The sequence below is a fragment of the Rhinopithecus bieti genome, unplaced genomic scaffold, assembly GCF_001698545.2.
Source record: "Rhinopithecus bieti isolate Rb0 unplaced genomic scaffold, ASM169854v2 scaffold_110, whole genome shotgun sequence".
Taxonomy (NCBI): domain Eukaryota; kingdom Metazoa; phylum Chordata; class Mammalia; order Primates; family Cercopithecidae; genus Rhinopithecus; species Rhinopithecus bieti.
The window spans coordinates 1,252,774-1,277,301 of record NW_016803311.1 but is presented as its reverse complement, the minus strand read 5'-3'; the positions used below and the strand labels follow the sequence as shown (position 1 = coordinate 1,277,301).

General features: G+C 39.4%; 1 protein-coding gene across 1 annotated transcript in view; it reads left to right on the top strand.

Annotated features, from left to right (window-relative positions):
• Nucleotides 1-24,528, top strand: part of GRIN2B (glutamate ionotropic receptor NMDA type subunit 2B) — a 426,741-nt gene that overhangs the window by 298,870 nt on the left and 103,343 nt on the right. The window contains exon 4 of the mRNA XM_017873067.1: nucleotides 10,508-10,622. Within this exon, the coding sequence (XP_017728556.1) occupies nucleotides 10,508-10,622 (115 nt within the window). The remainder of the gene's footprint in view (nucleotides 1-10,507; nucleotides 10,623-24,528) is intronic.

Genomic DNA, 24,528 nt, shown 5'->3' with positions numbered 1-24,528 from the left:
AATAAATAAATAAATAAATAAATAAATAAATAAATAAATAAATAAATTTGATCTTCCGCAACCTCTTTATTCTAACCTGGTGTAGAAACAGTGCCATAATGTACTGCGTTAGAGCGAAACTTAAAGAAACTCTAGAAATATAAGATGTGGGTTTGGCTGATAACGTTTGACCAGCACCTTTGCATTATGGTTTTTCTCATCTTGGTGTATTTTCTTTGGTTATGTACACATTTGGCTTCACAGTTTTCAGATCCATAATATCCCTTTCACTGCCATCTAGTACAAATTTCCTGTACCCTTAAAACCAACCCTACTGTTAGAGATGGTTCCTCTCACTGAACTGTAGCTCAGAAAGCTGTTCTCCAGAATGTGCTACAGGAACTGCATAACAAACTCCTTATTGTGAACAAATCTTCCTGTCAGTTCACTTTCTCCATTCCCAGATTATATTCCACTTTGCATCTCTTTCATTACTCTGGTCTTTCCTTGGGATAAATTATTTCGTTCCCTATGTGAAAAGGTTTTATCTGCATGGTAGGTGTGGTTTATGACTGCACTTTCTGAGGTCAGAGATACGTTTTTGAATGAGTCAGCAGCCTCCACCACTCTCTCTGTCTCACATACATAGCATGACATGCCTGTCTTCCCTAAAGACATAATCTTCACCCAGGCATCTTGAGTCTTCTGTCTGTTGGAAACGTCCCCCTGACCCTGGAAGATCCTCCTTCCTTTGACCCTCTCCTCCTCCCAATTCAACATAATTGCTTCTATAAATCTTCACTTGAAGAACTCTGCCAACCGTTACTGGAAAAGTAAATTATAACTTTCTTTTTCCATGACTGACAATTCCTCATAACTTCCACTCTCAAGCCCTGTGAGTGAAGCCATCACCAACTCATCATATAATCATCTACCTTTTTTGCCCCCTTCGGTAGAGCTGTTAGAGGGAATTGTGAAGTCAAAAATATGGTAGCTACAGAGGGAGCAGGAACTGTATGTATGGAGATATTTCCCGTGTGTTGATTTTGTTGGCCACCCAGTGTGTAAGAGGAAGTAGAGAGAGTCTCCAGAAAGAACAAATTGAGGAAATGGAGAAAGATCAAAAGGGAGAGAAAAAAATTCTTTTCCCTTGATATCATACCTAGGTCACTTTAGGTTCTCACCCAAGGGCTTCTTGAGTACGTATGCTCAGGGTTTCTTCCAGTAGACCTGAAAGTTCACAGGAAAGAAAGTCTTCCTCCCATAGCTGAATGTCCTAGAGAAATCTTTGCCGGTCATTGTTTACATAGCCCCTGAATAGTTTTGCCAGGCTGTGAGCTAAAATGGATGTCAGAAAGGCAAGCCTTCACCTTAAAATTATTAATAGTCACAAAAAATGATAACAAGGTAGTCAGTGATCAGCTAGCCTTTGACCTGCCTTGATATTTTCTCTGGGAAGGTCTCACCACTTAGTTTTGATAGCCTACATAATCTGGGCTGCATTCCAACATACTGAACACCTAATCTGTGGAAGAAGAAATGAATTTTATTCAGTGTTTTTTTTTTTTTTTTTTTCACAGAGGCATTACAACTATATATTTTATTTTTGCAATGATAAATAAGGATCAAGGGATTTGATCCTTGATCAATCCCTTTTAAGAAAGTGATTTTAACTTATATACAGCATGGAAATATGAACTAAAAGGAAAAATAATCCAGTGACAGTAACATTATGCAGAAAAGCTACTTGGTTCCTTCTCATTGGGGATTTCTACCTTTCTAACCATGTCTCATAAGTCTGGCTTTCCTGTAGTACCTTACCAGGTCTCACCTATAGCAGAGGTGACTAAGAGTCACGAGCATGAGCACAAGGAGGAATTTAATTTTTCATCGCTGAGTTCTGTGCACAGAGCTAGATGAGAAGCAGCTTTGGTATTCTGCACATTTGATTAATTAGCATCAAAAGGCAGCCTCACTAGTTCCCTAAGGAAGTGTGGTACCTTCACACATAATCAAGAGTGTGTTCTTTCCAAAGGAATTTTAAAGAGAATTACCTAGTGTTCAAAGCAGGGATCTGGGAGGTCAGAAGGGGGATCATTTTGAGGAATCATTTATTCTAGACTAAAATGATGGAGATATGAGCACATCTTTTGCCTTCCTTTGAAAGTGAACTTTATATTGAAGTGGTATGATTTAGTGACTGCCCACTGCAAAAACTCAGAGGGGTAACTAATCATAGTAAGAACAAAACAAATATTCCCAAGCCTTAATAGTTTTGCATGTTATAAGAATGAGAGGGAATATACTGAACTGGTAGTTTTATGGAAAAACGGAGATCCAGGAATTAGGAGGCCCAGATTCAACTAAATGGGTCAAAGCATGACATCATTTTCCCAAGCTTCAGAGTATTCAGCTGTAACTGTGAACAGTTAGACTGTGATCCAAAAGTCCCTTCAAATGCTAACTCCCCTGACATCCAGGTAATGTAAAAAATAGGTGATAATAATAACAACAGCAACAGCAGCTAATGCATAATGCTTACTCTGTGATAGGGAGAATTCTAAGTCCTTTATATATGTTGAGAGTTTGTTTGGAGGTTTTAGAATGGAAGCCCAGCTACTCATAGAGAGTTTGTTTGGAGGTTTTAGAATGGAAGCCCAGCTACTCATATATCCTTGACCTCAGACTGGTCCTCCTCTATTGGGAATGGTCATTCTCTTCCACTGGGCACACAGCTTAGGGAGGGATGCACATGGAGTAGTGTGGAGGAAGGGAACACCCGCCTAGCCAGCCAGATCAGCCAAATCAACCCTGGCAATCAATGGGGTAACAGGTGTCATGGCCAGGTCACTCTCACATCCCCTTTATATATATTGAAACACGACAATCCTATGAGATAGGTAATATTATTATTCGTATTTTTTATGGTGAAGAAAATGAGGAAAGAGAGGTTAAATAACTTGTGAGACCACACAACTTCAGAACTGGTGGGTGCAGGATTTGAATGGAGACTGTGACTACTGCACTGTTTAAGAACTGTGTCCTTGTTCTTAAGTACCTCGCTACACTGCCTGGTGCAGTATGAGTGTGTACGTGTGTAATACACACTGTATTATTTCCCTCTTAACTTATTGTTTCTCCCCTTTATTTTCTTTCTATTCACCTCTCACCACTAAGCATTTTGGGGTATTGTCCAGATTTTTTTCATTCATTTGAATGAGGATATATTACTAATGAGAATGAGTTTCTCCATTTCATCCCAGATGGACCCGTAGGTAAGTCTAGAGAGCATTGTTCCCTAGCCATGGCCTGTCACATTGACCCTGCTTGGTGAAAGGTGGCATAGATAGGAGGTTATCACAGCTGGTGACAGAGCTCCTCAAAATTCTCATTGCTTTGATAATTGGTCAAAGATAGCATCTGTCTGGAGGGAGGTTAATGTTCTCTACCTTCTTTTATCAATCCTCCTCTGTTTTCTTTCATTTCAGATTAAACTAATTCATGGTATTAAGTTGTGAAACAGAATCCAGGTAATAGCTCCCTGAAATTTTTTATTGTTAGGCCAAGGGGACTGAAAATACTTTTTCTTCATAATAGATGGTGAATTTACACATTGCCACTTATACCTCAAATGAATTCAGTTCAGCCCACACTACTAAGGGGCTAAGGCACATTTCTCACCACCACTAGGAGATAAGAGGTATATTAAATTTGTATCAATCACTGTTCAAGATACTTTAATATCTCATTAACTTAACACCACTAATTTAGAATTTAAGATACTTTAATATCTCATTAATTTAACACCACTAATTTAGAATTTAAATAACTACGATATGAACTAGCCCAAACTTGAACATTTTATGATTTATGAAGAATGGATTGCAAAATAAATTAATGGCATAAACACCATTCAGAGAAAATGTTTAATCCACTGGAAGATAAACTATTTTTAACCCATTTCAAGTAATCATAAACTAATATTACAGTCTGCTGTTTAGTTATTCCTGAGCTTCTCTACAAGGTATCATTTTGCCTAAATAGGAGAAAAGGGCAGCATAGGAAACTGGCATTTCTAATTACATTGTCCAACCACAGAGTTTAATACCTTTATATATGACATATCTCAAAGGAACCATTTAAAACTTCTTCAAATCCTTCTTCCTTAAAAAGAAGACATTGTTGGCCAGATTATAATAATCTTGCCTGCCATGTTGACCACACTAAACTGGATTAATCATTTGGGATTTATTTTGATAATTATGAATTTCTTAGCTGGGAAAATTCAGAAATTTCTTTTAGTCTATCTAAACTAGAACACTAAAATCTAATTTTAAATATCTTTGCCTTGTTCTCCAATGCTGCTCTGTAATTAGGTAGCTTTTAAAAGTTTTCAAGTCCACTATTTCTAATCCTGTGGGAAATTGTTTCTACTATTTCTAGAGGTATTGTGTATAAATAATTGTAATGTCTAAAAAGAAACTCTAGTCTTTCAAAAGGATTGTGTTTTTTCCCATTCACATGGTAGAGAGTAATAACAGCAGCTAATAATAACAGAATTATAGTAATATTATTAAGAACAGTATTAATCAGATGAAATGTGAGGTGATAGATAAGTTAATTTGCTTCACTAATGTCATCTTTTTTACTGTCTATATGTATCCCATAAAATCATGCTGGATACCTTACATATACACAATAAAAACTATTTTTAAAAAAGAAAAAAAGAAATGTAGAGATAAACAACAGGTCAAGGGATCCTCCCTGTAGCTTCTCACATCAGACAAGTAAGATGGTATGAACCACCTGTTTTATAGATGGGGAAGCTGAAGACTTTGGAAGGTGATACACCAATGATACAAAGTTACAGAGTTACAGGTTTTCAGAGCCAGAAAATTACAAAAAAAAAAAAAGAGGGGGTCAAGAATTTGTCTCTTGCCTGGAACTGTGTTCCTTTATCACTTTACTTTTAATAGCTAGAGAATGCAAACGAGAGATATGAAAAACTGCCACCTTTTAAAAACATGGTGGCACATGGGAAGAACACCAGACTATGGGTTAGGACACCTGGGTCCCATTCTCAGCCTTGTCATCTAATCACAAAAGCCCTGCTGGACTTCGTCTGTTTCATCTGAAGATGAAAAGATTGGATGAAATGAGATGCTGTCTCTTCTCTTATTGACACATTAGCAGATATTAATTTTTAAAAATCTAGTGCTTGTAAAGACATACAGGGTAAAGTAAGTATTGTAGTTCTAAGGCTGTTGGTGGGCTGGGAAAATTCTGGTAGAGCTCCTTTGGGTGCCTCTCACACAGGGCATGATGCTAAATCATTGCTGTGGGTATCAACGTGGTGCAGTAGATGAGCTCGGAGTGGCATGGCCAAAGTCAAAGAGGCGGAAGGTCTTTCTAACCTTAGCTGATCCCATTAAGCTCACTGTAGTGTGACTTTGGCCATATAAAGCAAATGTATTGGCTCTGAGCCCATCAGGATTCTGAGGCTCATTCTCAACAAGCAGGCAAGCAGGTAGATTAATTATCTAAGATAGATTTTGTTTTATGCGGTCTGTATTAGGGATCTGTATAGTCCAGGATGTGCCATGTGATGCAAGAATGCTAAAATGCACATCTGGAGCTCTGTGGAACTGATTTCACTTCAGTTGGTAATCATGGAAAGACCCTGAGCTGAGAGTCAGAAGACTTAAGCTCCAGTCCTAAACAGGCAGGTCACCTTGGGAAAGTCGTTTTGCATCTTGGGACCTATTTTCTCCTCTCTAAAATGAAGGTTCTCAATGGATAATTTCTAAGTTCTCTCCTAGTTCTAGCAATGTGAGATTCTGTGTAATATTAGAACTGTATGAGACAGACCATCTGGTTTCTTAAGGTTCAAACTACATTCTAGAGACAAATCAAGCAATTTAAAATACACACACACACACACACACACACACACACACACACACACACACCCTTGATGGGACTTCCAGGGGATTTGAGTCTCATGGGCAGAACTTCTGCATTTAGCTGCCACTTGAAGCAAGGCTTTTTGACTGTGTACTTGAGGATGACATGTTTGGAGAGAAATAGAATAGCTATGGCATCTTTTAATTTTAAATATAATTTAATCCTTTACCCAGGATTCACACATGAAAGTTTTGAGGTTCTAATTAATGTTAAAAATTGACAAAGTACAGCCAGATCGAAGGGTAGTTGGATATTTTCAGGTCTTATGGAAAGTTAAATTGATTAATATAGCCATTTGGTGTAGTTTAGCCTCCATGTGTGGAAGCCAATCTCCATTTTTCAGATGTATTTCATTGATAATTGAGTCTTATTAAAATGTAGTTATCACACTTATTCACTGAGGTTTAAAATCAAGCAACTTTCTTGCCTTTAGATACTCAAATCATGCTAATATATTCTTTTCTGAATTTTCCTATGAAATAACCTTATATATATTGGTATCATATTTTATATAGTTTTCCTACCCACTCTTTCATTTGATCATCACAACAGACTTCTCTGATAAGCTGGAGGTAAAATGATGTCTTCATTTTAGAGAAGAATAACTGAGATTCAGGTGCCAAGATCACATGGCTAGAAGTGACCACACCCCCAACTATTTTTTCACACTATTCATTACCAATGAATGGATGGATTTGTTCTGCTATTCAAAGGGCATCTTGCTCAAGGCTGGTGTATATTTGCAAACTCCTCACTAATGGCTAAATGTTCTCACACCACAAGAAATTACTCATAAAAACACAGTGTGAATGATTAATCTATATGCTGCTGACAGATATGAATGATGAAAGGATACTTTGGAGAAGAATATTTTGTATATTGTCATGAAATTTTACTAATGTTTTTGATAAGTGTAAAATATGTGAGGAGTGCTTAAGTAGATAAAATGAACTTAGAGCTGGAAGAGGAGGAGCACCCCAGAAAGAGAACAGTTTCTAAGGAAAATCAGAAGTTGCTGGAACAGGAATAGCCAGAGAAATTTACAGACCAATTACATTGCCCACTCATGGGCAATGTGTGATTTATTTTCTGCAAGTCCGAATTTCTCAACTTATACACCCAGTTCAATGCTGTCCCCTTCAAAGAAGTCATCTTGAGAGGCTATATTGTTATTCCATTGATGCTGCTTATTAATTGAATTATTTTTGGAACTCCTCTTTTATAATTGCCTTCTGAAATAGATACTTTCCTTTAAATATTCTTAATGGTGTTTTAGATAAAGGCAGAATTATTCAGTACAGTGTCTGATGAAAAGGTGGATGCTTAAGCCAGATCATTTATTTCCCTCCCATTCTTCTTCTTCCTTACCCCTCTCTCTTCCATCTCTCTCTTCCTTCCTCCCACTTTTCCTCTCTTTCTTTCCTTCCTCTTTCCTTTTCTTTCTTCCTTTTTCCTTCTTTCCTTCCTCCTTTCAAAATAGATGAGACCAAATTGTTTTACATGTCTCATAAACTTTATTTGAAGACTCCAGAAATTCTTCAGTGTCTTTGTAGTAAGAATGCATTTTCAAGTATATTATATTCTCGGTTACATTCTAGTTTGTTGTTTTAAAATAACCTGTCTTGTGGTTTTGTAATTACACTCTCTGCAATGAATTCTTCAGGGCTTTTGGTTGAAGTGCTAGAGTCATTGCAAACTGTAGGAGACCTGAATATTACCTTCACACTAATGATGGGCTTGGGTGAGCAGCTCTGGGCTGAGAGCTGAGGAGCAGGGCAAGGAGTGGAGCAGACTGAGCACTGAGTTGTGTTGGGGATGCAACATGTCACTGAGTGGAGGTGTCTGGAGAGAGTAGCCAAGATGGGATGGTAGAAAACGTGAAGCCATGGCATATGAGGAATATGTAAAGGACTTGGGATGCTAAGCCTGATGTTGTATATGAGAATCAGGCTGGTGTCAGGAAAAGACATGGAACTGGAGATATTGCTTAAAATGTCACTTCTGCTCCCAATTAGCTGTATAACTGTCGTACTGGACCCTTATTGACTCCAATAGCAATGGCACCATATCTGAAATGCCTAAGAACGGACCCAGAGACAATGAATGAGACATAGGATTTACTGGGGGAACTTACATACAAGGACAATCCAGTAATGGTGGGCTGGACAGGAGAACTGCTACCATTTGTAAAATGTATGCAGTTTATATAGCATTTTCACTTAGCAACATTCACCTAAACATTCATTTAACCCAAAACAAAGGACTTTGATCCCCTGTATGGCCTGCATGCCAAGAGATGAACTGGGGGTTTAGATGTCCTTTGTAGATAAAAAGTAAATCTCTGGGTTGACCATTTCCAGATTTCTTAGCTTCGGACTCCGAACATACACTTTTCTGAGACTGTAGGGTCATTCTCAGGGTATGCATAACTTATTGCTGTCAGGTGTGTCTGCCATACATAACATTGGACAAGTAATTTAACCTCCTTGTGCTTGTTTTTTAATCCATCAAGTTAAAATTTTAGAACTAAGAGTTTAATGGTTAAAGAGTAAAATTGACTTCATAAGAGATGTATGATAAATGTCTTCAAATACTTGAGAAACTCTCATGTAGAAGAAGGATTAGACTAAGACTGTAGAATCTCTAAAAAGGAAACAGGTATCAAAGGGTTTCAGGGGAGAAGGTTTCAGCTTTAAGTAAGAAAGAACTAAGTAGCCAACGCTGAGATGGCTATCTTGAGCCCAGAAGATGCCATGAAAAGTTCCCCATCAGTGAAAGAATTCAAGAAGAGCTGAGAAGACCAATTTTATGACATAGAAGGGAAGCATAAACTGTAAGAAGTGGTAGGCTAGTTGATTATGAAAGTCTCTTTCAGTTCTAAGATTCTAGGAATCGCTACTCCTTTGGGGTCTTCTGCGTTCTTTATTCCATTTGTGAAGCTACACAAGACCAGGGAATGACAGGCTTAAACATCGCAGGTAGTTCTGGAAGTGAGAAGTGATCCATGAGGATTTGGTTCATGCTGCATAAGCATCATTAGAATCACCAGAAGGATATGCATCCTAGCAACCTTGTTGTTTAACCTAACATTACCTGGAAGAATCAAAGAAGACCTCCCAGTTTCAATGAATGAGAGGAGTTAAAAAAAAAAAAAAAGAGTTTTTAAGCTGCCTCCTTTAACATCCTCAGTGCAATTACAACATATCCCTTTTGCTTCTTAGCAGAGACATGTCTCACAAGCAACATCAGGCCCAAGGCTCCAGAGTAACATGTCATGTCAACACAGAGCTAATCATTATTGATTCCTTGGGCCATTATGGTAAAAAGACATTAATTACCATCAGTGCAGTTGCACTAATACAGTTGTAATGAGCATGCCTTTGGGAATTCCCAATGAAGGGACTGCTCATCAGATGATAGCAGCCAGAGGGAAAAGGGTTGGCTAAGGTGAAGGTGTCTAGGAGGAAGACAGTTTCATTGGTCTGACTCTAGTTACCTCCAGAGTTTCCGCTAATCTATGCACAAGTCACCAGAGCACTCTGTGCAATGCCTCTCCCACCTTTTCCCATTCCTTAGTATTTTCTGTTCCCTATACACAGTGTAATAGCCCTGGTTTCCAGATGCATCCTGTCATATCAGATCCTTGCTTACTGTACTCATCTCACAACTCTTAGAAGTACGGGCAAGACCTTAGCAAGAGTTAAAGAGTATGTACATATCTCTGGGATAGAGGGAGACCCTAAGCTCCTACATGCCACCTTTCTTAGCAGAAAGTTGTCTTGGTACATTCTTACTTTCATTTCTTGTCTCTACCACCTCCAACCTTTAATCCACCTTTGTTTTTCAATAGCAATTGTTAGCACTTAATGAGACTCTACTATGCACCAGGCCACATGGTAAGTGGTTAACCTAAGTTATCCCATTTAAGTCTTACAAACCTAATGAAGTAGGTCCCTTTATTATACTAGTTTTTGCCAATAGGGAAAAATGCTGAGGCTCAGAATGGCTGAGTAATTTGCTCAATGTCATACCTATAGACTGAACTTCAACCAAACACCTTTTAAAACATTTTTATTTTTAATTTTAAGTTCTGGGGTACATGTGCAGGATGTGCAGGTTCATTTCATAGGTAAACTTGTGCCATAGTGATGTGCTGCACCTATCAACCCATCACCTAAATATTAAGCCCAGCATGCATTCACTGTTTTTCCTGATGCTCTCCCTCTCCCCATCTCCCTGCCTACAGACCCCAGTGTGTCTTGTTACCCTCCCTGTGTCTATGCGTTCACATTGTTCAGCTCCCACTTGTAAGAACATGCAATGACCAAACATCTTTTATTTAAAATTTTTTATTACTTTTTCATATGATTCCTACTCTGTGAAAATTTGGATGACTCTATTGCATAATCAAATGGGAGTTCAAGGAGTACCAAGTTTGGTAATGGTATCTGTATTTCTATTTACTGCTCTGTCTTTAGCCAGCTTTCTCTCTATATACCTAACTGCCCTGTTCATGGTATATCCTCTTCATACTTTTAATCTTCCTTTTATTTCATCTTTATAGGTATCTGATCAACGTCACTTTTGAGGGGAGGAATCTGTCCTTCAGTGAAGATGGTTACCAGATGCACCCGAAACTGGTGATAATTCTTCTGAACAAGGAGAGGAAGTGGGAAAGGGTAGGACATGTCTTTGACAATTCTTGAGCAAAGTAGAGTAGAGATGTGAAATTTTGCAACACATGGAAGGAAAGTACTCCTTTGGTTTTTGTCCCTAGACCTGTGGAGCAAAGGATCAATACCTTGATACACAGGAGAAGCCATTTCTCAAACTTGCATGTTCATTTAATTGCTGTTTTGGTTAATCAAGAGATTGTTTTCTTTATGTATTACCATTTATTGTTGATAATTGCATTGCTGTCTGAATCATGACTTTGTTTTCGTGGGAGAGTATGTGTGTATAATATAACATAATTTGGTGATGAAACTGAATTAGTGGTATAGTTCAGGAGTTGTGTCCTAGAGAGCATTTGGGAAGCTTGTAAAGATGAATTTATGAGAAGAAAGGTTTAGACTTACTGTGATGGAAGGATTCCGATGCAAGGCTCTGCTCAGAATCTCTCCCACTGACAGTTGATCACAGTGTTTGAAATTCTACCATCAGAAATTAATTTCTGTGGGCACCAGACTGTCTAGGTCCAATTCCCAGCTCTATTTAGGATCCTAGACAAATCTCTTCACTACTCGGTGCCTCAGTTTTCTCATCCATAGAAGGGAAATAATAGTAGTACCAACGGGTATAAGGATTAAGTATACGTAAAGTATTTAGAAAGGTGCCTGGTGCATAGTAAGCACTCAATTAGTATTACAATTTGTATTATTCCAGATTCCCAGTTGAATACAAATATTCCTGAGAGTAATGTCATTGCTGATTTTTCTCCAGATATGTTCTGCAGTACTCTTGTCTCTCGAGACATTTTGCTGAAAACAGTTTTACAGATACATAAGGTTGGGAGATGCTGCCTACTGTTTCTCACTCTAGGAGAGTCTTAGAACATACCAACCCTTGAAAGTTCAGAGGTGTCTTATAGCAAAGAAATACCTTAACTTTTATTTAGAATGGAATTTCCCAAAATTATTCTACCCCAAGACCCCTTTGTTCATGATATTCATATTCTGTGAAAACATGTTGGGAAACTGATTTAAGACAACTTCCACAGATTCCATGGGCCAATTGGCTGAGAATGGGCTTCAAAATGTTAGCATAGTTCTGCCTAGAATGGAAATCCAGCTATATATTTCTAGAGAGAGTTACCAGAAAATGAGGCCACAGATAAATTTCTTGAAATTCACAACCTCATCACAGAGAGCCCTGGACAGCTAGCTATGTGAATGTGTGAACGCTCACCCGAGAAACGAGGCATATGTGGCTCAGGCAGGAGAATCCAGGATCTAATTCTTCAAGTTGAAAGACCACTATCTATCATGCATTTTCTCTTATCAGAGAGGGCACAATTATAAGGCTTAAATTATGCCAGCTTTTTAATTTAATTTTATTATTTTGAGACAGGGTCTCATTCTGTCACTCAGACTAGTATGCAGTGGTACTGTCATAGCTCACACAACCTCAAAATCCTGAGCTCAACCTGTCCTGCCCCCTCAGCCTCCCAAGTAGCTGGGACTACAGGCGTGCACCACCATGCCTGGCCAACTTTCAAATTTTTGGTAGAAATGAGGTCTCACTATGTTGCCCAGGCTGGTCTTGAACTCCTGGCCGCAAGTGATCCTTCTGCCTCAGCCTCCCAAAGTGCTGGAATTAGAGGTGCATGCCACTGTGCCTGGCCTGCCTGATGTTCTTAATTAAAGTTGCCCTCCCTCCACCGAGTTATCATTTGTTCAGAAATGGATGTTCCCTGGGCTTCTGCTTTTCACTCCAATCAAGCTGCTTTCACTGCTGCTGTAGAGACATCATAATTTAAGAAATGTTCTGGGCTCCTCATGTATAACAGGCACTTCTGTCTGTCTCCAGAAGAGGAGTTATTAATAACTGAGGCTTCATAGGTAGCTTATAAGATGTACAGAGGGGGCAGCTTTTTTTTGCAGTAGGCTCACAATGACTGTCTCAAGCAGGAGGAGGCATCTCACAACTGCCTTTTCTTAAAGAGACACCACTCACCATCAGGTCATACTGACTCCTCTTCTTGAGTCCAGAATCTGAGGCCTGTGCCCCTCAGCCCTTTCTAGAACTAGACCCTCCTTCCTAGGGTTTGGATCCCTTCCCTCACCAATTCTACTTTTATTCTAGCTCTTGAATTTATTCTTTACTTTATATATGATCCAGGAACTATGTGATAATTTTTTAAATGGGCCTCCTTGTCCCTGGCACCTGCCTTTACCCCTTCAGATTAGTCCAAAATATGGCTGCCAGAATGAGTTTCCTGAAGCACAACTCTGACTGTGATGTTCTTTCTCTGCCCAAAGCCCACTTGAGCCTTCTATGGTTTATGGATTGAGGCTAGACTTGATCTGTTCTTGCATTCAAGCCTCTGGTCTCCCTTCCAAGCCTTTGTTCTCCTCCTCATGATTTCCTGTCTCGCAATTAAGCTACCCTGGGCTTCTTCCTGTTCTGAGAATGTGCCTTTGTAGGTCCCGTCCCCGGTACATGTCATGATATTTCTTCCTAGAATGAATTATCCAATTGTGTAATCATAACCATCCTTTGAAACTTAATTAAAATATTGCAGCTTCCTTTCCTCATCTTTGACTGAGATAAAATCTCACACTCCCTTGTCCCCTGTTGATTTTGTCCATACGTCTGAGGCAGCACCCATCACATCTGCCTCTTGTTAGAGTTGTCCATATGCATGGTTCCAAAGGGCAGAGGCTGTGTCTTTAGCTCAATTGTGTCCTCACGGCAACCTGTAAGAGCGTATTTCATAGAGCAGTTCAATAAGTATTTGTAGCAAGTATGAGAATCATTACATAATAAAAGAATCTCAAAATCTACCATTAAGAATCCAAGTTTATGTTATTGCCCTTAATATGGTAGCTGTTGTTTCGTGGGGAGGGGGAGGAGAAAATCTTTGTGTAGACTGAATTTTTGTAGATTATACTTTACATGTACTAAAGGAAGTTGCTATTTAAAAAAAATCTGTGGTTAATCTTTTTGTAAGGCATTTTGAGAGGGGTTGAGAGAATAGAACATTTTCATATCGACTCAATTAAACCAGGGAACACTTTGGAAGATAGATGTATAGTGTTCATTGAGGTCACAGAGCCATGTAGCTCCCCGACTTGAAGGATCCTATTAGGGCTCACTTGTGGGCAGGGAGCATGGCAGGTGTGGCTCCAGGGAATGGCTGGGTTGTGGTGAGATTGCATCATGGGAAGTTGTGTTGGTCTTTCCACTGTTATCCTCGTCCCCAGGACATCATCCTCAAGATGCCTAATGCTGCTTCAGATGGTCCCCTTGGTCCAGAGAGGATTTAGTGTCAGTGGACTCCAGGAAGGCAGCACCAGGGTGAAGATTCTACAGGGAGGAGCTGAACACTGGACAGATAAGCAGAGGAGGAATGTGGGTTTGTGGAAGAAATATGGGCTAGATAGGACTCTCAGACACTGGTCAGGCCACTAACTAGCTATGGAACCTGCTTTTTCCACTTTTCTACATTTTTCTTTCCTCATCTCTAAAATGATGGCATTGGACTAAGAAGACTTCTTGGGTCTTTTCTAGTGCTAACTTCTGGGATTGCAAAATCTCCTTGTAAATAAACAGCAGATTGGAATAGAAATTGGGTGAGGGAATGGAACACACAGGAACCTGAGCTTGTTTTGAAGGGCATAGCTCCTAGGGCATATTTGTCATTCCTGTCATTTAAGTAAATATTTCCCCAGAAAGGCCCTCCTAATGACGCATGATGAGATAGTCACCCAGTCACGCTGCCTAACAGTAGATTTTAATTTTCCTCAATACACTCATTATCTGGCGTTCTGCTTACTTGCTTGCTTGTTTGTTTATTGCCTGCCTCTTCACACCAGGATGAATGCCTCCTGGGGGCAAGGACCTTGCTCACCTCTGTAATTCTGACCCTTCAGAAGAGTGCTTGCCTCCAGTGTCTGGACCACTCAAAAGATAATTGCTAAATAAATGAAGAATCCATATGCTTAGGAGAACTAGAATATTGACAAGCCATTTCACTTCTACCCTGAAAATCCCCCACTTAGACATAGAAGTTTACTGGAGACAGCATGGGAACAGGTAACTTCCCCACCTCTGGAGTGAGCACCCCAGTGCCAGGGAAGGACTTGGGGGAATCATCAGGGAGGCCCAGCTCCCAGTGGAGTGATACATATGTGACCGGCTTTTAACAAGGCATCTCGGGTCGAGGAAGATTAAGTTGTTGGTGTGAACCATGTGATAGGACTTCCAATGTTCCTTTAGTTTCCTAAAAGTAGTCCCAATGCTACAGTCTTACACATTTTGTTCCCTTGGGAAGACTTGAAGTCAACACAACATAGTCTATGGTTTTGGAAAGCAGAACTGAGTTCAGTTCTCCATGTTGCCATTTATCAGCTAGTGACAGATACTACCTGTGTTTGTAACATAGGGTTTTACATAAGGCTGTTGTAAATATTCAAAGAGGTTTTATAGTCAAACACCAGTGAATAGTCACTGAAACAGTCAGTATCCAACAAATGTCAATTGGCAGTCAATACCCTTCTTGTGTAATTTTTTAAGGTAATATTTGCACATGGTAAAAAACCAAATGGCACAAAAAGAGTACCCAGTAAAAAGAAAGTCCTCTTCTCATCTATGACCCTTTGCTTCCCTCTCCAGAGCAATGCTGTTTCCGGGGTCTGGAATCCTCCCCAGAGCAATTGTTGCCAAAAATACTCCAGACATTTACAGATTTGATATATTTACCCAACTACTTTAATAAAAAATGAACAGTATCTGCTTTTGTGAACCTTTAATGGGATCCTATGTAAGGAACCTCTAGAAGGCTTAGGGGGCTAGAATAGTAAAGAGATCTCTGGATCAGAATTTGATTCACAGAAAGCCAAGAACATCTCTCTGGTATGTAGGAATGTGGAGAAGGACATTTAAAAAGAAATATTTTACACACACACATGCATGCAGACATAGCGTGGTAAGTTGGAAAGGGTAGACAATGGTGAAAAAAAATCATTGTGTGCAGACTGGGCTCATTTGTAAGGCTCCTAAGTGGGGGACAGCTGCATAAACTTGCTTTAAAAATAGTCTGGCACAGAGATGCAGTTCCAACAAGCTTTAAGGCTTCTGTCTCTATCAGAGTCTCTCATGATTTGCTTCATTGCTACTGCTCTCTGCTTCCATTTAATAGTTCCTAAAATGGGGATAATAAAATGAAATGCAGTGGGGTGTGCTCTGAGTAATGACATCAAGAAATGATGATGGTGCATTTTTAGGCTGTAAGATGTAAACAGACCTTAAAGGGACTGTCTGGGTCAGAATTAAAGGAGAATATGTAAGATTTGCATCTCTGCTTATCTTTTCCAGAAAGAGACAAGAGGGTGTTTTATAAGCCCACTCCCTCTTCCCTGCCTCCACCTACCAGAAAACCCCCTTCCTTATGTATATTAAAAACATTTTCAGTTTGTGTAAATCATTCTGTGGACTCCCCAAACCTGTTTCTGTCTATGGCTTTCAACACTGAGATGTCACAGCCACATCCACCAGTAAAGCAGAGACTAGAAATGGAAGTGCTTGGCACACAGTGTTGGACCCATGATAGTACTCAGGAATTAATGGATGGATCAATGGGAGGGAAGGGGAGCAACCAAACTGAGGAAAGGGAGACTCCCCCCCAACGAAGAACTGAAGCAACAACAACATAGTAAGACAAAATGCTCTGCCAGTATCTGCATCCTGGAATAAATAAAACAGGCTAAGGTGTGTCTGTGTCTCTGGTGACCTCGTGTCCAGGGGGTAGCACCAACTCCAGGGTGTGGGGGCTCTGTGATCCTAGCCCCTAAGGACTATGGTGATCATAGTCCACAGTGATCAAATCAGTGTTTATACAATAGAAGTAAATCACTACCTCTATTGATATTACTTGAAAGCTTTTGACTGACAAAATAAAACAGTCCCTCCATCCCCCCCGCTCATGCACATTCACTCACTCAGAACAAACTGGCAGGAACCACATCTGTGTGCCTCTCCACTATACCTCTGTGCCTAGCATAGTGTGAGACATCACTGAGCAGGCCAGTAAATGCGGTGTTGGTGACTGCCCGGGCACAGCTGGACACACTGTGTTCTACCTCCCAGCCTCAGAGGAGAGGCCAGGAGACGTTCATGCTCTCTCCAGGCTCTACAGAGGGCATCTAAGGGGGCGAAACAGGAGCTCCTCATGGCAAGGGTGTTTGTTCAGGATCTCCTGATACCACCATTTGATAACATGCTATTTTTACTGACTTTGAACTGAGTACTAATATGCATCATTGGATTAAGGGATTAGAAGACAGGATCTACGGAGAAAGGCTATGGGAATTGGGGTTATTAAGGGAAAGAAAAAAAAGGCAATGAGGTGATGACTTATTCTCTTTAAATGTATGAAGAATTATTGTACCAAGTGTGGAGATCAGCTGTTCACTTTCTCCTCTGAGACAGAACCAGAGTGAGTGGGCTTAAGATCAAGCAGAGAGGGTTTATATTAGCTATAGGGAGAATTCCTTAATAGAGAGAAGTGTTGAGTACTGGAACTGTTAACAACATCAGGGGATGACTTTGAAAGTCCTCAGAATTGCATATGTCCTTGTCTCTCTGTAATGTACAGTCCTGTGCAAGCAACAATGCATGAACTAAATGGCTTATCCTCCCTATCTCCCCACCTCCCCTCCCTCCACTCCGCACCTCCTTCCCCTCCCTTCCATTTTCTTTCCCCTTCTTTCTCTTTCCTTCTCCTTCTTCATTCCTTCTTTCCTTCTCACACGTAACTATGAAGCACCTACCATGAGCCAAGGACTGCCCCCATAAATTTGTATTGTAGCTTTCCTGGTGGCTTGGAAAAACAAAACAAGTACATTGCAATAAAAAAGGTGCTTGTTGTGACATTTAACATTTCTATAAACTAAGGTGATTTTTAAATCTTACTATTTGATACAGTCTAACATTGGGTTGATGTTTCATGTTGCTTAGTAAGTAAAGACTCCGCTAATGTGTATTTTACTTATGACGATGACACGGGGCCACTGGATTACATATTTTGTTGTGTTTTTCTGAGTTGTGATTAGTGCAGACCCTCACATCCAGATGTTTCCTTGTTCACTGAGCTCCAAGAGCCCTGGCCCATCCTGTTTGCCTACACCATTCTCCCAGGTTCCAGAAAGAGATTATAGGGGGCAGTCATGGAGAGGAGGAGGTAGAGGTGTGCTGTTAATCCCTAAAGTCTCAACACTGCTGTAGGCTCAGTCCCCAATGTCAAGCTGCTACTCCCATGCACATTTATGAAATAATTCAAAGAGAAGAGGGGGATGTATTGAGGGAATAGACTGGCACATCATTTCAGAAAGGCTGGTTGTCTTCCAGTGCTTGTCATCAGTCACTGACTGAAAAGGATAAAAGAACAAGATAACCTTGGTTGACAGTACTTTTGAAACCTGTACATGCTGATGGAGAGAGAAAGCAGAACTGAACTCAGAGACTGAAGAAGTGCTAGCCTAACCTTGGCTTAAGGAAAAACAGTGAAAAGGAAAGTGTCCCCAAAGCCAAAAGATAGCTTTCATCCATCTAGTTTAAATGTTATTGAGATTTTTATTTCATGGCAGTTACCTGTGGTTGGTCCCTGAGTCCTCTAAATTATTTGTTCTAATTTTATGTTATAATGTTTTCCAGTACTGGTGTTGAAGAAGAAAGAGTGGTAGAGAGATGAGAAAATTCTATGTTTATAACGAGTTTAAAAACAACATTAACGATTTTCTTATTATGTAGGTAATTAATGTTTATTAAAGACATTTGAGGGGATAAAATACAATTTACCCATATCTGCACCTACAAAGAATTAGCAGTTATATTTTAAAATTTCTGTCCAGTGCTTTTTTTCTGTGCATTCTGTGTGTGCACTATAATACAACACAGAATAATACAACAGAATTGAGATCTTAATGTATGGATAATTTGCAATCTACTTTTTTCTCTTCCTAAGATATTGTGAACATATTCCCTTTTTATTAAATGTTTATCAAAAGCATGAAACTTAATGCCTAATATTACACTGGAAGAATATAACATGCTTCTTCCAACTGGTTGCCTATGATTAGACATTCATATGCATGTTAAATAGAAACTCTGGTTCTCATATGAAAATAATTTCAGAGTTGGTGGTCTAACTTTGATGCCATAAGATTGCTTTTTAAGGTGAGAAGATTTGGCCCCTTTTTTTTCTTATCCAATGTCCCTAAATGTTAAAAATGAAAACCCTTAATTTGGGAACTGGTTGGTTTATGTCGATTCAGCACCAACCAAGGGAAACATATGCAGTCCGGTGGAAGGCTCTCCTTTGTTGTTTTGGGTCTGCTAGGAGTCCCAGAGGGTTTTCTCTTTTTGATCATCTCATACAGTGCACTGCCTTCTGACTTTGCTGAGATGTGTATTTCTTATCTTTGGTAGTGATATCACAGAGAATGGGGTTGTCCATGTGTTCCATGTCCGTCTGCATTTTTCATCATATTTGTTTCATTTTCTTGAAAGTTGAAGGCTTGTAAAATTCAGGCTCATGTTCCCAAGGAGTCATACGACTCCTGCTCTGTATGAGACCCTTTTCAGTGCTGTTTCTATTCTCTGGTTCACACATGACCCAGAAGGGAGAGAGCAATGCCCTTCTTTCACCAGTAGGGATAGAACATACCTCACTTGCTGTTATAGCAGTATACTATAAAAATACATTGACACATTTTTCACCAAACCAGCTACTTTGTGCCTACATTAATAGCGTATTGACTTAAGCTAAGACCTGAAGTTTGGCATTAAAGTTATAATATCTGATTGTCCTTCATATGCAAGCATGCCTTTATTGATGTAGCACCCGAAGATCTTATGCATTGAGTTTTTCCTACAGTGATGATGGATTTGTTCCAGCCATGCACAGTCTCTATCTCCACAATACCTATTTATGAGAGCTGGCTAGAAACAGGGTAGAAATAATTCATGTATACAGGAAGAGAAGCTCTGACCTTGGCATGTTAACTCTGCCAAGCAGCCTGTGGTACAAACATTTTAAAGGAAGTATTGGCCAACAAAAAATAAATAAAATTTTAAAATAATAAAAGCTATTAATAAAAACCATGAACATAAATTTCCCACAGCAGCCATAGCATTCAGATTGTTCGGGGTGATTTTATAATTTTCTCTATTAGGGTTATTTCTGCTCATAATTTGGTGAACCTTTTAGTTTATTCTGACAGCAATGTCTTAAGGTGGTTTGCTTAGGAGCTTTCCTACTTTCCTTCCACCTTCCCTCTCTGTCCTGTGGCCAGGTGTCCTTCACTGTCATATAGGTGGTCCATTACTGGTTTTACAGGTGTTCCAGGTCTTAGTTCTGTCAGCTAACTGTTCTGAAGGTTTAAACTTAAAGCAAATCTGTGCCAGGGGAATGGTGAGAAAGAAAGCATGACCATAGAAGGCAGTCATTGGGGAGGGAGTGATAGACCTTGAGGGGAAAGAAGTCTATGCTCTGCTGCCCTGTTCTCCAGGTGCACACCACATTCCTGCTCACACCAAATTTGTGGTGGGTGCCTTTCCATGTTTTTCTAGCCCAAGTGTTTGTTGTCAGATGTCTCCTGAGGTCATCATCTTTGGCTCTTCCTGAAATAATATGTACTAGTTTTTCTTCATCCATCCCATAGGAAAGGAAGTTTGCTGGCAAAGGAATAGAATATTCCCTTTGAGGTAAAATTTGTAGTGGATATTTAAGGCACCTCAGCATTCTCTTTCTAGAAAAGCGAACACAAAATTCCATTTTCCCTATAGTGTCTGGGAAAGATATATAAATGACCAGACAGTCTAGCCTGGAATTAAGGGACATTAGGAAGATTTGGCCATGAATACATCTGACTTTTATGTAACACTTTATTAGCAATGCTATTAATGGACAAATTTAGCATATATGATCCCATTTTGATTCCTATTAAAATGTTGAGAAATACTTGTACATGTAAGTAAATTGAGGATCAGAGAGGTCACATGATTTTCCCAAAGTCACACAGCTAAGGAGTGGCAGAGCTGGGTGTAGACATTTACGTCCAGCTCCATTTGTGTCCAGTGTGCTTTTTGCCTCAACACATGGAATGTAAGAGTACAACTAGACTAATGGGATCCAAATGTAGCAATGTCAATGGGGATAAATTCATAGACGAGAGGACAAGTCACACTATGGAAACATGCAGACCCTGCTACTTGAGTTTTAAAACTCCATGTTAAGAAATGGTCCAGCATCTGGGGTGGAGCTGGAGGTGTGGAGGCTGGTTAGCCCAGACTGTGACTGGCTATTTCAGTGTAACATTTTTCTGTGATCAGCAAAAATAGAAGGCAGAAAGGAAGGAAAGGAGAGAGGGAAAGAAAGATAAAGGGGGCAGAAAGCTTTCTTGTATCTTTCTATACTTATAATTCCTGTTATCTCACACACACACACACACACACACACACACACACACACACACACACACACCCTCTCTCTTCAGTTAGGAACACAGAACCTATCTCCTCAAACTGTGAGGAAAGAACATGTTTCTTTGAATTACAAAGGCCATAACGACCTGCAGAAGCAGCTGTCTAGGTCCTCATTGCATGGAAGGGATTTTCGAGGAAACAGTCGTCTTCTGAATTAAAAGCTCTTGTAAAATCAACCATCATGGCAGTGGCACTGTAACCCTGCAGCCCCATTGATCAGACATCTGTTGGAGGTGCAGAGAAATGTCAAAACACTGAGGGGAATTTAAAATAGCTGACCTACAAAAACAGCTCTTAAATCTTAGAAGGACAGTGACATGAAAATTTAACTGCTTTATTTGAAACACAAGCAACCAAATATTTTATGAACTCAACTAGCTAAGGGAGAGGAGTTTTGAGATCTTACATAAAATAAGATAAATTAAACTTGATTAAGTTAAAAAATACATGTATAAGAAAGAAAAAGTAGAAACAAAATTCAACAATAAGAACATTGATCTTCAAATTCATCATTGCTGTGTCAGTGTTTCCTCATGTGGCTGTGAATTTCAACTGTAGTATATGGGTTAACTCAGGAGAGATGAGTATTTTTTGTTTAAATAATCATCTATTTTTAGAGTTATCTTCTACTTTTGGCAAGTGGCACAACTTAACGTTTATAGTAATGATATGAAATTTTTTAATACATATATTCTTGAAGATTATTTCAAAAATTAGTATAGATGGTGTACAGATGTGGCAAAATTGTTACAGTACTACTTGAATGAATGAAATTTGGGAAACATTTCCACAGGGCAAAGCGTTCTCCTCCCCCACCCCAGCCCCAAAATCATGGTGTTTAAGGTTGACCCACCTTCCCTTCCTTTTCCCTCCTCACCTCTCTGCATTCAGACTCCATGCCCCATAATTGCAACTAACTATTCTCCAACACCTTTTGTGCTTTTGTGCCTTAAGCCCTGGCTTATGCTTTTCTCTTGACCTTGGATTCTTGAACTTGTCTTTTGACACACAGTTTAAAAACCAAGAGGCACCATATTTTGGTCACCTCTGCCCAGTGCAGTGATTTATCCAAATAAATTTAAATAGATGTCGTTCCCCTTTTCTGTGCCTTTGTTTCTTCATCTGTAAAACGGGGATGATAATAGCACCTACCTCAAACTGTAAAGTTTTAATTTTGTTAAAACTAAAATTCATGTAAAATTCTTAGCACAATATCTGACATGTAGCAAGTGTACTCCCATGTTCACTATCATTTTACTTGAACACGTTTTGAACCAATGATAATACAAATGAAATTAGATTCTAGAAAACAGGAAAACAGAAAAATTGACCATACTTAACTACACAAAGACACACACAAACTAGTTGGGTTTTGGTGTTCGTCACTAACAGGAAGAAACTAGAAAACAGTGTATAAATGTTTGATCTTATAAATTGGAAATGAGCAAACTTTTTGCCTTCATTCTAAAATGCCTTTTTTGCACAGGGATTTTTAAAATGTGAGTCTTAATTAATAATAAAATACTGACAAAGTCTACAGCATAGCACAGCAGCCCATGCTGGGCCTGTCACTCAGAAATCAGGCGACTAGAAACCCCTCAGTTTTGATTTAGCACATTGTGAATTCTCAGTAACCATTAAATTACAACCAAAACACATTAAGCAATAATCACAGTTTATGAAACCTTGTAGTGTGTCCTTAGGCTATTTGATCTACTCGGGTTTTGTTTCACTGTAATAAACCACCACGTTGTGGTTGATCTTAAATAATTGCCAGTTTTCCCTTTATGTCTTCCTCATTCTGCAGCAGATAGATTGGCTCATAACCATTAAAAAAATTCCTCCCACAAGGGAAAGTGGTTTAATGTCAAAAGACATGCCCACAGTCATGGTTAGTCGTGGTTGAACATAAAGGGGATGGTGGTGAAATGGTAGGTAGGGGGAGTGGTGAATGGTCTTAGCAATAGATACCTCAATAGCATTTCACAGTTTACATCAGAGGTTCTCAAAGTGTCGCCTCTGGACCAACAGCATCAGCATCACTGGGGAACTTATTGGAAGTACAGATTCTCAGCTTCTACACCAGAAGCTCTAAAGATGAGGCTCAGTAATCTGAGTTTTGACCTATAAAACATAGGGGCTGCTGATCACAGACATATCCTTTTCACAAGGAGAAGTATCTGCTTAATAGATATTTAAGGCTGCCACTCTGTCATTGTTCTCTGTTCTCATTTTATTTTCCAGCCATTAATTTTATAACAAAACCGAATCTTTATCCTTTCATAAAGTGGAGGACAGAGCCAGTAGCCCGGTAACAAAAAGTTAAGGCCTGTGTACTCACTCCAGAAGATTCTGAATTACCTGATATCTTCACGTAGTTGCTAAAGACATTCTCTGACACGAGGCCAATTGGGTTTATGCATTTGGCGAATATTTTTCCCAAGCCCCTACTAAGGGCTGGGCCACTATTCTGGGGATGGGGAAACAGATTGAACAAGACCAACAAGTTCCCTTCCCTCCAAGCCCCTACTAAGGGGCTGGGCACTATTCTGGGTGCTGGGGAAACAGTATTGAACAAGACCAACAAGTTCCCTTCCTCAAGGAGCCTGTGTCTGGGTGAGTGGGGCCAGACAGCAAACATAAACAAATCAATAAATATGGTCATTTCAGATGGTGCTATGTACCCTTAAGGTGGTAAGACAGGGTGCAGTGGCTCTCAGCCACTTAGTGCCAGTCTCAAAGGGGCTTTTGATGGATTGATCATTTTAAATAAGTTGCTAGTTAAATTTCTTCAGAGTATGTTCAGCAGCTGTCATAAGAAGTTTCACTAGCAACTGATTTAAAGTAAGAACTTTCCAAATTGTGTCCACAAATCCTCTGCCTAAATTGTGTACAGATTCTGTGTTGAGGCTACAGGCTCTCTTCCAGTCCACAGGAGAAATGTGAGTAGTATTTTATCTTCCTTTGTTTTTTTTTTTTTCTCGCTGTTAGATTTTAGAGAACGGGTATGGATTTTTATAATGTAAATCAGGCTATGAACATTACAATATTTATGCTTGATTTTTTCAAAAAATCAAGAAGTATTAACCTTCATTGTTTAATAAGAACTGCATTTAGTGAGTTACCTACTCTAGCCTACTGTTCTAAGTGAGCATGGCATCTTTTGGCTTTTTTTCACAGCTATTATGGAAATTATTTCACTTCCTTGTCTCCAGTTGACCCTGTAGCATCCAATGTGACACAACATGGGACCTGGTGAGGGAGTATAGGAAAGGGCATAAACTGGCAGTCAACAGACTACTGTTGGGCCATCGACATTTTCTATATTGCCTAAAAGGTATATTTAAAGATTAAATTGGTTTCTAAAATTTAAAAATT